This window comes from Pygocentrus nattereri, chromosome 9 (genome assembly GCF_015220715.1).
Source record: "Pygocentrus nattereri isolate fPygNat1 chromosome 9, fPygNat1.pri, whole genome shotgun sequence".
Lineage (NCBI taxonomy): Eukaryota > Metazoa > Chordata > Actinopteri > Characiformes > Serrasalmidae > Pygocentrus > Pygocentrus nattereri.
The window spans coordinates 27,600,280-27,613,137 of record NC_051219.1 but is presented as its reverse complement, the minus strand read 5'-3'; the positions used below and the strand labels follow the sequence as shown (position 1 = coordinate 27,613,137).

General features: G+C 40.9%; 1 protein-coding gene across 1 annotated transcript in view; it reads left to right on the top strand.

Moving 5' to 3' along the window:
- slc9a8 (solute carrier family 9 member 8) overlaps positions 1-12,858 on the top strand; it is a 72,746-nt gene that overhangs the window by 21,287 nt on the left and 38,601 nt on the right. The window contains exon 4 of the mRNA XM_017698233.2: positions 3,483-3,541. Coding sequence (XP_017553722.1) covers positions 3,483-3,541 — 59 coding nt within the window. The remainder of the gene's footprint in view (positions 1-3,482; positions 3,542-12,858) is intronic.

Sequence of the window (12,858 nt, the reverse complement as noted above, 5' to 3'; positions counted from 1 at the left end):
TCTGTAATTAACTCTGGTGTTTGTAACAGAAACTCTCTCTCTTTCTTCCTCTGCAACCCTTCATTCTTTGCTTTAAAGCAGTGAAACAATAGCTCTTTGTGAGGCCCCTCAGGCTGATGTGGCTTCCTCAGTAACTTTTTCCAGCTTTGTGTCGTAGGACACTGCACTGCCTCCTGCATTCTGTTTTTATCTTATATGTCATACTATAGTAATTGGAATGGAATAGTAGAGAAAATCGTGTCCTTAAGGCCTTTGTGCAGGGCGTGATTTATTCATGCAGTTTATTCAGATGACAGTAAAGTAATTCGAGCTTGTGTGTAATTGATGATATCTTGCAAACCAAATGTGATTTTTCAGATGGTGGCAATGTGATGTTATTTTATTCACCTTTATTATTTTGTTACTTACAAACTTTTGCCATGAACTCACCAGCTTGCCATGGTTGCCTGTTGGCATGGCAAAATCAAAGTGACGATCGGCTGTTCAACTGGAACATTTTCGCAAACGTCTAAAAGATCCGAATCTCCAAAAGCAGCTCAGACTGGGCCGCGAACATCAGAGTTAAAGGCTGTGTGGAAATTCTCAGCTATTCAGCTTCTGAATGAAAGGATGAAGCTCAATCTGAGCATTTTCACCACACAAAGGACCCTTTAAGCATGCAAATGGGTCTAGTGTCCCTGGTTCTGTATAGAACCACTGTCTTTACTAAAGAACCCTTGAAGAACCATCTTTTTTAAGTGTGTACATTGTCAAAACTGTTGTCAAAAACAGTGCTTGTGCAGAGCCTATACAAATTAGACCAGTCAGAGGCAACCAAACGTCCATGTTGGTTGACTTACTGGCAGTTCAGAGGTCAAGTCTCAAGCCAAAAAAGGTGGATATTCTGGTCTTCTTGGCCAAAAAAAAAAAGATCTCAGATTGCACTTATGTCTAAGATGGAAAAAATCTCAGTTAGATATTTTCCAGTTCAGCGCTAATTTCTGGTACATAAAAATAAAACAGTCAAATGTAGAAAAGGACTTCTACTAAGGTTAGATAAAAACTAATTCTCAACCGTTATTGAGAAACTACAGCTAAGTTTGTGAGAGAAACTGGCAAAAATGTGTTTCGTCTGGTCAGAGGAAAGAAGACAAGGAAAGTTGGTGGTGGAATGAGGAAGTCCAGGAGAGTATTCAGAAGAAGAAGGCAGCTAAGAAAGAGTGGGATAACCAGAGAGATGAAGGAAGTAGGCAGGAGTACTGTGAGGCTAGTCTCATAACGAAAAGAATGGTGGCAAAGGCAAAGGCTCAGGCTTATGATGAGCTGTATGAGAGGCTGGACAGTAAAGAAGGAGTAAAGGACTTGTATCATTTGGCTAAACAGAGAAATCTGGAAAGAATGTACAGCAGGTTAGGCTGATAAAGGATAGAGAGGGAAATGTACTAGTGAGTGAACAGAGAGTGTTGAGTAGATGGAAGGAGTACTTTGAAGAACTAATGAATGAGGAAAACGAGAGAGAGAGCAGGACAACGGAGGAGAGATAGTGGATCAGGAAGTGCAGAGAATTGGTAAGGTGGAAGTGAGGGCAGCTTTAAAAAGGATGAAGAAAGCAGTGTACTGGTCCCCATTTTTAAGAACAAGGGTGATGTGCAGAGCTGTAGTAACTACAGAGGTATAAAGTTGATGAGCCACACCATGAAGGTATGGGAAAGAGTTGTTGAAGCAAGGCTAAGGCGAGAGGTTCAGATCAGTGAGCAGCAGTTTGGTTTCATGCCCAGAAAGAGGACCACAGATGCAATTTTTGCATTGAGAGTGTAGGTAGAGAAGTACAGAGAAGGTCAGAAGGAGCTACATTGTGTCTTTGTGGATCTAGAGAAGGCATATTATAGGGTGCCAAGACAGGAACTGTGGTACTGTATGAGGAAGTCAGGTGTAGCTGAAAAGTATGTTAGGGTGGAGCAGGACATGTATGAGGATAGTGAGACAGTGGTGAGGTATGCAGTTGGAGTGACAAATAGTTTCAAGGTGAAGGTAGGGTTACATCAGGGATCAGCTTTAAGCCCCTTCTTGTTTGCAATGGTGATGAAAAGGTTGACAGATGAGATCAGGCAGGAGGCTCCATGGACCATGATGTTTGCAGATGACATTGTAATCTGTGGTGAGAGTAGAGAGCAGGTGGAAGAGAATCTGGAGAGGTGGAGGTTTGCACTGGAGAGGAGAGGAATGAAGGTCAGTAAAGACAAGACAGAATACATGTGTGTGAATGAGAGGGAGGCAGGTGGAAAGGTGAAGATGCAAGGAGTAGAGGTCGTAAAGGTGAATGACTTCAAATATCTTGGGTCAACCATCCAGAGCAATGGACTGTAGAAAAGAGGTGAGGAAGAGGGTGCAGGCAGGATGGAGTGGGTGGAGATGGGTGTCAGGGCTGATGTGTGACAGAAGGATAGCAGCAAGAGTGAAAGGGAAGGTTTACAAGACAGTAGTGTGTCCTGCTATGATGTATGGTTTGGAGACTTTTGCTCTGTCTAAAAGACAGGAGGCTGAGCTGGAGGTGGCGGAGATGAAGATGCTGAGATTTTCGTTGGGAGTGACAAGGATGGACAAGATTAGAAATGAGCAGATCAGAGGGACAGTGAAGGTGGAGCAGTTTGGAGATAAAGCCAGAGAGGCCAGGTTGAGATGGTTTGGACATGTGTTGAGGAGGAATAGTGGATGTATTGGTCAAAGAATGTTGGAGATGGAGGTGCCGGGTAGAAGGAGAAGAGGTAGACCTCAGAGAAGGTTTATGGATGTAGTGAAGGTGGACATGGAGATGGTTGGTGTAAAACTAGAGGAGGCAGTGGATAGGGCAAGATAGAGGCAGATGATCCGCTGTGGCGACCCCTAAAGGGAGCAGCCGAAAGAAGAAGAAGAAGATAACACAATATGTTTTTCTGAGCATATAAAGTGCACTGAATAACTGCGTGATTCCTTACAAGAGCATAATTGTTCCTTTTTAAGATTAAGAGACCCTTATTAGTGCCACAACGGGGAAATTTCACCTCCGCATTTAACCCATCCATGAAGTGAAACACCACATATACTCTTGTGAGCACACACACACTAAGGGGCAGTGAGCACACTTGCCCGGAGCGGTGGGCAGCCCAATCCGCAGCGCCCAGAGAGCAGTTGGGGGTTAGGCGTCTTGCTCGAGGACAACTCAGTCGTGTGCTGGTCCGGTCACAGGGCTGGTTCCCTAACCTCCAGCCCATGACTGCCCCCGTAAAAAAAGAAAAAAAAATTGGGTTTAGAGAAGCACAGTGATAACTTTGATAGAATTGGCTCTTCTGGTTGCTTTTTGTCAAATTTTCTTGAAATATCTTTATATTTATATATATTTAATATATATTTATATGTATATATATTTAATATACATTTCTCCTCTTGCTGTCACAAACTATAACAAGAAGTTCATTATTTCATTTCTCTCATCACTAATGAATGTACCCATTGCTCTTTTGCAGGGATCCTCATGGGAGCTTTCATAAAGATCATTGAGACTCAGGAGTTGGCCAACTGGAAGGTACAGTGTGTGCCACCCTGTTGTTTGATGCTCTTGTACATTATGACATTAGAACAGATGATGACCACATCTGATAGAGAGCACATTAGCTTCATGTTATATGCTGTTAGCCCTTAGAAATCCAGCTGACAAAAGACTTTCTGCATAAATGAAAAAAGATGATGTACATTTTCACTGGAATAAAATACACTGTGTGTCAAAAAGTTTCCAGTCGCCCATTTTAATGAGTAAATTCAGCTACCTTAAGATGTACCGACTGCTGATATAGGTGTTTAACTGCTTACACACAGCTTGTATAATCTCCGTACCAGTTGAAGATTAGCTCATTAACTGACATTAGCTCATTAACAGCTGTTCAGTGCTGAACTCTTTCCATAATTGTTCCATATTTTTGCATAATTCAGGGGTTGAGATGTAAACGTCATTCAGAATGGTCTGGTGTGAAATGTTTCATTGCAGAGACTTACTGACTCAGATGTTTTTACAGTGATGGTGATAGGAACCAGGGGTCGCCATGTCCACAGCACAAATGTAGCTATACTACAAATGTAGTATAGTTTATTTACTATACTAAACCACTAGTGGACCTACATGTGTCTTCTGATTTTATATGTAATGTTGATGACAGTAAAGAGCATCATTTTTTATTATAATACCTGTCATGTACATCTCCACCATGAATGGATTAAAAGCTATACAAAAGCTCAAAAGATCACAGAACAATGACTCAGGCCTCAGGCAACTTATTCATAAGCATTTTATTTAATGTCCTATATGGTAGCTTTAAGAGGCATTTTGTATGTCTGGTTCCTATCACCAACATTGTGAAAAATTAGATTTTACATCAAACCACTCTGGCTGACTTTGTTTACTTGTTAGTCATTTATTTTTTGCATGACATTGCATGAAATTCCCCTTTAAGGATCTTTATCTTTGTTAAAGTGCATGCATGAGGTTGTGAAAGGCTGTTGATTCTGCTAGAGAGACTAACTAAAGAGTGGTGTTTGGGAGCACTTTTTGAGGGAATGGTGTACCCAATTGAAAGCAGCTACTGAGGTACAGAACTTTTAATAGCCCATCATTATATATTCCCATCCTTTCATCAACTTTTTGGTTTTTGAACATTTAATAATACACATAATACAGTCTCAGCCCCTCATTTTGTATGAAACCATGTTCAGATGTAGGATATGTTTATTATGGTTTTAAGCTGTTTACTTCATGTGCACTCTTTAGCCTGGCCGCATCTAACAGTACTGCATTCCACTGTCCATACCAGGATCACTTATATCTCAGGGCTTTAATATGGAATTCGGCTGTGCACTCAGAAGTGTGCATATATATGAAATGTTTAACATTTTGTGACTCAGATGGTCAGAAGTGGAATTATCCATTTCATGTTTTGATGGGTCACATCCTTCATTCTAGGTTTGTGGCTAGTGGCGATTACTTGTCACAACACCATAGAAAAACACTGATCTATAGTAGTCACACCTGAGCCTAAGGTCATCATGCCCAGTTCCAGTCGTTGGCTAGAAGGGGCTAAAGCCTTAGCATGAGCAGCTGAGCAGTGGAACTGCCTTGTTTGGAGTGATGGAGCTTCATCCAGTGCCTTTGGAATGAGTTGGCGTGATCCAGAATTGATCAGTTCCTAACCTCACTAATGGTCTTGTGGCTATATGCAATCAAATCCTCACAGCAATACCCTTTGTTTCAGAATAAACACTGGTTGAGCAGGTGTCTACAAACCTTTGGACATATAATGTATCTCGTCTTCTATGTAGAAACATAAATGTGGGATGGATTGAAAGTTTCTGTGAATCTGTGCTTTCCATACAATGTCTCTGAGTTGTTTTACACCAAGTACACCTGAGGTGTTGGTAATTCATAGTATAGGATGTGGAAACTCAGTTCAAAGCGTAATTCTTTTTCCAAACATTGCTGGTTGTAATCTTGTTTATAAATGATTCCAGAGTTACGTTATTCAGCTCTTGTCACAGCATCTTACATTGTGAAATATGCACTGAAATACCCTGTACCATCTTAGACTTTCTGCTCTGTGTTGTGCAATAATGTACAAGTATTATGTCAGGTTTGAGAGTTTGGCTGAATTTGCTGGACTGTTCAGGAACCATTAATTTCTATTAATAATAAAAAATAATATTAAAAGTTCACACACTAATAACACACATTAATAATTCACAGGCATATTAATCATGAATAAATAGATAATATTAATAACAGACAGGCATATTTATTACCAGGTGTTGAACCTTTGTGTCTGTTCAAGGACAACATGGGTCCAAGCCTGCTGCATCTCACAGATAACATTTGTTTGACCTCATCAGATGTTATATAATGATTAACATCTCTAAGAGGCATCGCTAAGATGGTCAATCAAGAACAGCATATAAAACACTGTGGCTGTGACTAAAATAGATCCCTATCTGTCTTTTAGGGTGCTGTTACATATGTCAGCCATTTATATCTGAGTGTCCAAGTGATAAAATAGAGTTCCAGAGTTATTTTGAGAGCAGTAAAATCTTCCAGTGGTTTTGTAGTAACTGGAAAGCATAAGCTATTTTTTTTTGAAAGAGCCCTCCTTCCAAAGCCGCTCCCACAAAACACATGAACATGCATGGTCTACAAATTGGATAAACATAGCTAGCTAACAAAGAAAACCAGATAATTACTAGTCCAACAGAAAATTAACAGCCTTGGCGTCACTTTCCAGGCCTTTCAGTTTCATCAGGTTTCACCACAGTTGACACACCGATGTTCTCTCTAGTTTGACCTCTTGCATTGTCCAAAGTCTTTTTGTTTGAAGCTTTTTCTACTTCTGTCTTTGTTTTTTTTCTTTCTTTGCCGTGCAAACTGTTGTAGGTAGCTGTGTAACTTTTTCTTTCTTGTGTACATAGCTTGCTACTTTTCAGCCATCTGTGTATGAGTCATATGATGGACTCCAAAATGATTAAAATGGAATGAGTGGATGGGTTTTCTTACAGTTCTGTGGCCTCTGATTTTTTTTTTTGCTAGAACATTTGATTTATTCATTGCAATCAGGGTGTATTTCCAGAAATCTAACAAAAATGTTTCTAAAATAAATCAGCTACTCCACCTTCAAGTAATAATTTGTAGTGTAAACTTTCGGTCACTGCATCAGCTGAATATATACCAAAGAAAATTGCGAGTCTCTTGTTACTATGCTTTGAGTACATCAGACAGTTAAAGGAATAGTTCAGTGAAAAAAAAATGCTTTGCAGTTTTACCCAGACGTAGTCGATCAGCCAAAACATGTTTTTGGTGTGTTAATTTTGTTTGCTTAATTTAGCACTGGAACTAAGGCTGGCATAGCAAACATAACATAGTTAAAAAAACACAAAGTCATTAGTCACCAAAAACTTTTGTGTAAATACATCCTCAAAATAAAATGCTGGCCTTCAGCTCAAAGTCTGTGTGAGTCTATGCGGTTTGAGTGGGCTGAGAGACGTTTTATGAATGTTTTTACAGAAAAGTCTTGGGTGACTATTGCTTTATGTTGTTTGTTAACAGTGTTAGCCTTGTACTCCAAAAGAATCAGACTCAAAAGACTACAATTTTTTAAAAATCTTTTTTTATGATTTTTAGATCATGTTCTCTACAAAATGGATGCATACAGAATTGAAAAAGTCCATTATTAGGAGAAGAATAGATTAAAAGGCTGAAACAGGTGTGGACTTAAACCTCTTATCTTATGTGGACTATAGAGGTTAGATTAGCAGGATTGCTTGGGTCAGTATTTTTTTTTATCTAGTCCTCAGAAACCCCAGAGAGTTTCACAATTTGGCTCTTTTCCAGCTCCCAGCACACCTGAGCCAGGTATCGATCTTTTGGTTAAGCTATGGTGGGTGTTGGAATGGTGCAGGAATGTGGACTGCAGGGGTCAGTAAGGGCTGGGTTGGAAAATACTGGGTTAGAGCGATCATTTAGCTGGTCTTGTGTACATTAGCTGCCTTCTAATCCAACATCTTGTCTGGACACACCTGTTCTGTACATACAAGGGCATGAAATGCCTGTCTTGGCATGTTGTTGAAGTCACAAATATTGTCTTGTTTTTGCTGTTTTTGCATATACTTATCTGCATAGTTACACTCACCTTCTATCTGTACCCGCTGGCCATTTTACCCGGTACTCTTACTGGACTATAAAAAATCTTACTAGACAATAATAGATCTGTTGGACATACTATTATGTAATTACAAATACAGACTGTACTAATTTGTTCAAAGTATCCACACAGCCATTCTAATGATTGAGTACAGCTACTTTCAGAGGCACTCAGGCATTCAGTTGTGCAGTTACACAGCTTATATAATCTCCAATGAAGAGCATTGAATGGAAGCAGCCACACATGAGCCTAAGGCAGTGGTTCACTGGGGCTGTTTGTGTTTCATCTTCATGGGCAGTTTTGGGTCAGTCCAGGCCATGTTTAGTCATTGTTTCTCCACATTATCTCTCTCTCTCTCTCTCTCTCTCTCTCTCTCTCTCTCTCTCTCTCTCTCTCTCTCTCTCTCTCTCTCTGTAAATGACTTCCTCCCTCTCTCATCACAATCAGCATTCACCTTCTCTCTCTCTCTCTCTGCTCATACGTTTAATTAACATTTTTCTCTCAGACGTCTGTCCTGTGACGTGTGGTTGTGCCAGTACAGGGCGTCCTTTTGTTTTTGGAGACCACCCAGCATCGGCTTGGATTCAGTACCAAGACCTCCATATAATTATCTACTTACAAGCTCCCTTCTCTCTCTCTCCCTGTCTCTCTCTCTCTCTCTCTCTCTCTGTCTCTCTCTCTCTCTCTCTCTCTCTCTCTCTCTCTCTCCTCTCCCTTTTTTCTTTATCTCCTTTCTTTTTCTTTCTCCTGCTGTTTGTTTCTACCACTCTCTCTTGCTTACTTCCTCTCTTTCTTTACAGTCTCTTTGTTTTTCCGTTTCTTACCCTCCCTCACTCTTTCTCCTACCGTTTCTCTTTTTCTCCACCTTTTCAATTTCTTACACTCTCTTCACCATCTTGCTAACTATCTCTCTTTCTCTTCCACTCTCATTTTTCTTCTCTCGCTCTCGTCTTTCTTGTTTCTTGTTTTTCCACTTTTTCCTTGAATGGCTGGTTGTTTTATAGGGAACTTCCCAGAACTGTAACTGTGAACTAATTAAACGAAACACTTAATAAAAAAGTTGGTTCTTCAAGGGTTCTGTGGATGGACAGTGGTTCAGTATACAACCATGAATACTCAAAGAACCATTTGCATGCTTAAGGTGTTCCTGGCTTGGTGAAATGGTTCTTCAGACTGATGGAAAATGTGTTGTACATGGTTCTGTGTAGAGCCTTTCTAAAAAGGGTTCTGTATAGCACCCAAAAGGATTCTTCGGTTGTTACAAGTTTGTATTGTACTCTTAAATCAGATGGTTCTTCAAGCATTCTTTAGTAAAGAAAAGATTGTAAAAAGAACCATGAACAGGCAAAGAACCTGATTAAAGGGTTGATTGATGGAGAATGTGCCGTACTTGGTTCTATATGGAATCTTTTTGCAAAGGGTTCTATATAGCACCCAAATCATATAGCACCAAAGTCACCCAGGGCATGCTTCTTCTATTATTGCAAGCTTGACATCATAACAATTAAAGAACCATTTTGGGTGCTATATATAGAATCATGTATAAATATAATATATAATGTGTTCCGAAGAACTCTTTCGCATGAATGTGACTGAATATCAAATGGCTATTTCTTTGCTGTGTTATGCACTGTTGGGGTGCAGGAACCAGTGTTAGAATTCCTACATAGTGCATTATGTAGGGAACAGGGGGTTATTCAGCCCCAGTGTGGGAAGAGGGGCAGCGTGAGCTTAGTGCTGTGTACTTAGAAGTTTTTGCATTTAATCAATGCTGTGTTATCATATGTTTATTATTATGAAAAGTTAAAAAGTGTATAAAATGACTGTAATATCTTTTGGAAAAGGTCTCATTCAGCCCATGGTAGCAAGCTCCAAAGAAGCTAAATTTTTTTGTCAAATACTCGTTTCTGTCCATTTTTCTTAATAATAACATCATATAATTAATAATACATCATATTTTATATGATCTGCCACTCAAGGCTGAGCGTTACCGTAAATTTATCACAGGAATTGGGGTTTTAGGCATGTCATTAAACAGAGTAATAAGCCTTGAGAAGGTGGTAATGTGATGAAGTCACAGAAATGCAAAGCTTTCCATGACTTACTGCTTAAATGAGTGTGGAAGCAAGGACGTGTGCTTAATCAAATGACTAGTCAGTGTATATTCCAATATGTCATAACAACGCACAGTTTTTTGTATGTGTACATCTCTCTCGCTTGCTCTTTCTCCCTCTCTATTTTCTTTTCTCACTCATTTTCTTATGTTTTCCTTGAATGGCTGACTCATTGAGGATGGGTTCTTCTCACTGGGGATGTCCCATAACTGTCATTAACTGATTGCTTGAAAGGCGTGGTATAGCTGAGGGATAACACAGGATTGTTGAACGTTAGATTTTGGTTATGCCCATTTCTGACTAAGTACAGAAATTTCAAGTTAGGTCAGCCCTTGTGTAATGTTTCCTCCAGTTAATATACTGTACTTGGATTTGTTAGCCTGAGACTTCCTTAACGCCTCTCTGCCCAGTGCACACCATTTTACAGGCAGAGTTCATTTACAAGTTTTCAGGTTTCTGTCATCTGGTAGTCAGGTTTATACAAGTAGAGCTCCTTACGCATGTGAAACTCCAGTGTGGAGTTGGTCCTGAACCCCAGTCCCTAATACGTGCTCATTTTCATGAGGGGAAATATCTGTTTTAATGAGAATTCTGTCTGTATTTTATTTCTTGCAGGGTTTCTCTGTGAGCACTGTAGGTCTTTAAGTCATTGATTAATAGGGATGCTCTGATATGGGGCTTCTGTTGCAGATGTCAGATATTTGTCATGTATTTGTCTGCCAGTGCCAGTACTTAAACATGTAGAAAATGTAGAAATTGGAGAGATGACATTTATTACTCAGACTGGGAAGTCCTGATCCCCATACCAACTGCTTCACACTGCTACTGCAAACTTCTATTTTAGTACACTGCTCAAAAAAAATAAAGGGAACACTCAACACATCCTAGATCTGAATGAATGAAAGAAATGTTCTCATTGAATACTTTGTTCTGTACAAAGTTGAATGTGCTGACAACAAAATCACACAAAAATGAATGGAAATCAAATTTATTAACCAATGGAGGCCTGGATTTGGAGTCACACACAAAATTAAAGTGGAAAATCACACTACAGGCTGATCCAACTTTGATGTGATGTCCTTAAAACAAGTCAAAATGAGGCTCAGTATTATGTGTGGCCTCCACGTGCCTGTATGACCTCCCTACAACGCCTGGGCATGCTCCTGATGAGGTGGCAGATAGTCTCCTGAGGGATCTCCTCCCAGACCTGGACTAAAGCATCCGCCAACTCCTGGACAGTCTGTGGTGCAACGTGGCGTTGGTGGATGGAGTGAGACATGATGTCCCAGATGTGCTCAATCGGATTCAGGTCTGTGGAACGGGCGGGCCAGTCCATAGCTTCAATGCCTTCATCTTGCAGGAACTGCTGACACACTCCAGCCACATGAGGTCTAGCATTGTCCTGCATTAGGAGGAACCCAGGGCCAAGCGCACCAGCATATGGTCTCACAAGGGGTCTGAGGATCTCATCTCGGTACCTAATGGCAGTCAGGCTACCCCTGGCGAGCACATGGAGGGCTGTGTGGCCCTCCAAAGAAATGCCACCCCGCACCATTACTGACCCACTGCCAAACAGGTCATGCTGAAGGATGTTGCAGGCAGCAGATCGCTCTCCATGGCGTCTCCAGACTCTGTCATGTCTGTTACATGTGCTGAGTGTGAATTTGCTTTCATCTGTGAAGAGCACAGGGCGCCAGTGGCGAATTTGCCAATCCTGGTGTTCTCTGGCAAATGCCAAGCGTCCTGCACGGTGTTGGGCTGTGAGCACAACCCCCATCTGTGGACGTCGGGCCCTCGTACCGGTCCTGCTGCTGTGTTGTTGCCCTCCTACAGCTTCCTCCACGTCTCCTGGTGTACTGGCCTGTCTCCTGGTAGTGCCTCCAGCCTCTGGACACTACGCTGACAGACACAGCAAACCTTCTTGCCACAGCTCGCGTTGATGTGCCATCCTGGATGAGCTGCACTACCTGAGCCACTAGTATGGGTTGTAGAGTCCGTCTCACGCTACCACGAGTGTGAAAGCACCACCAACATTCAAAAGTGACCAAAACATCAGCCAGAAAGCAGAAAGGTACTGAGAAGTGGTCTGTGGTGCCCACCTGCAGAACCACTCCTTTATTGAGTGTGTCTTGCTAATTGCCAATAATTTCCACCTGTTGTCTGTTCCATTTGCACAACAGCTGTGAAATTGATTGTGAATCAGTGTTGCTTCCTAAGTGGACAGAAGTTTGGTTTACTTGGAGTTATATTGTGTTGTTTAAGTGTTCCCTTTATTTTTTTGAGCAGTGTAAATAAACAATATAAAAATAATAAGAAGGATAGAGTGATGACATTTATTGCTGTAGGATCACGAATGCTTATTGAATAAAAATGAATAAAATGCAGATATTTTAGCACAGTAACCCAGCGTCACCTAAATGGTATGCTCTGCCAGGGTACAATAATAATGTTATGAAATGTTGGTTTCCACTGCTTGTATTCGTGATCTCATTCTTTCGGTCATTACCCAAAGCTCATGATCACAGGTGAGGGTTGTGATGTAGACCGGCCATATGGCTCAGCCCCCTCTTCACCACTACAGTCCGGTACAGTGACCACATTACTGCTGCCACCTGTCGCAGCCTGCAGCCGAACTTCTGATCCCTCTTCTCATCACTCGTGAACAAGACCCCAAGACACTTAAACTCTTCCACCTGGGGCAGATAATTTCCCCTTACCTGGAGTAGGCATGCCATCCTTTTCTGGGCTAGGATCATGGACTATTTTAAATAAATATAAAAATAAGAAGAAATAAATATGGCCACACAAATAAGGTCAACTATGTAGTAGTGCAGTTCCTGCTAAAAACTACTAAACAAAAATAAAAATAGAGGTGAAAGTGCACCACTTATTAAACTTGTGCACCACTTGTTAAAGAACGGGGTGCGCTGGTTTTATAAAACGAGAACATCATTGTGGAACAAACCTCGATTGGAATCATAATCATTGGAAGTCAAAGTCATAATTAGAAATAACATTTAAGAACAGTGTGATGGCCCACTAAGGTCCCCACATGT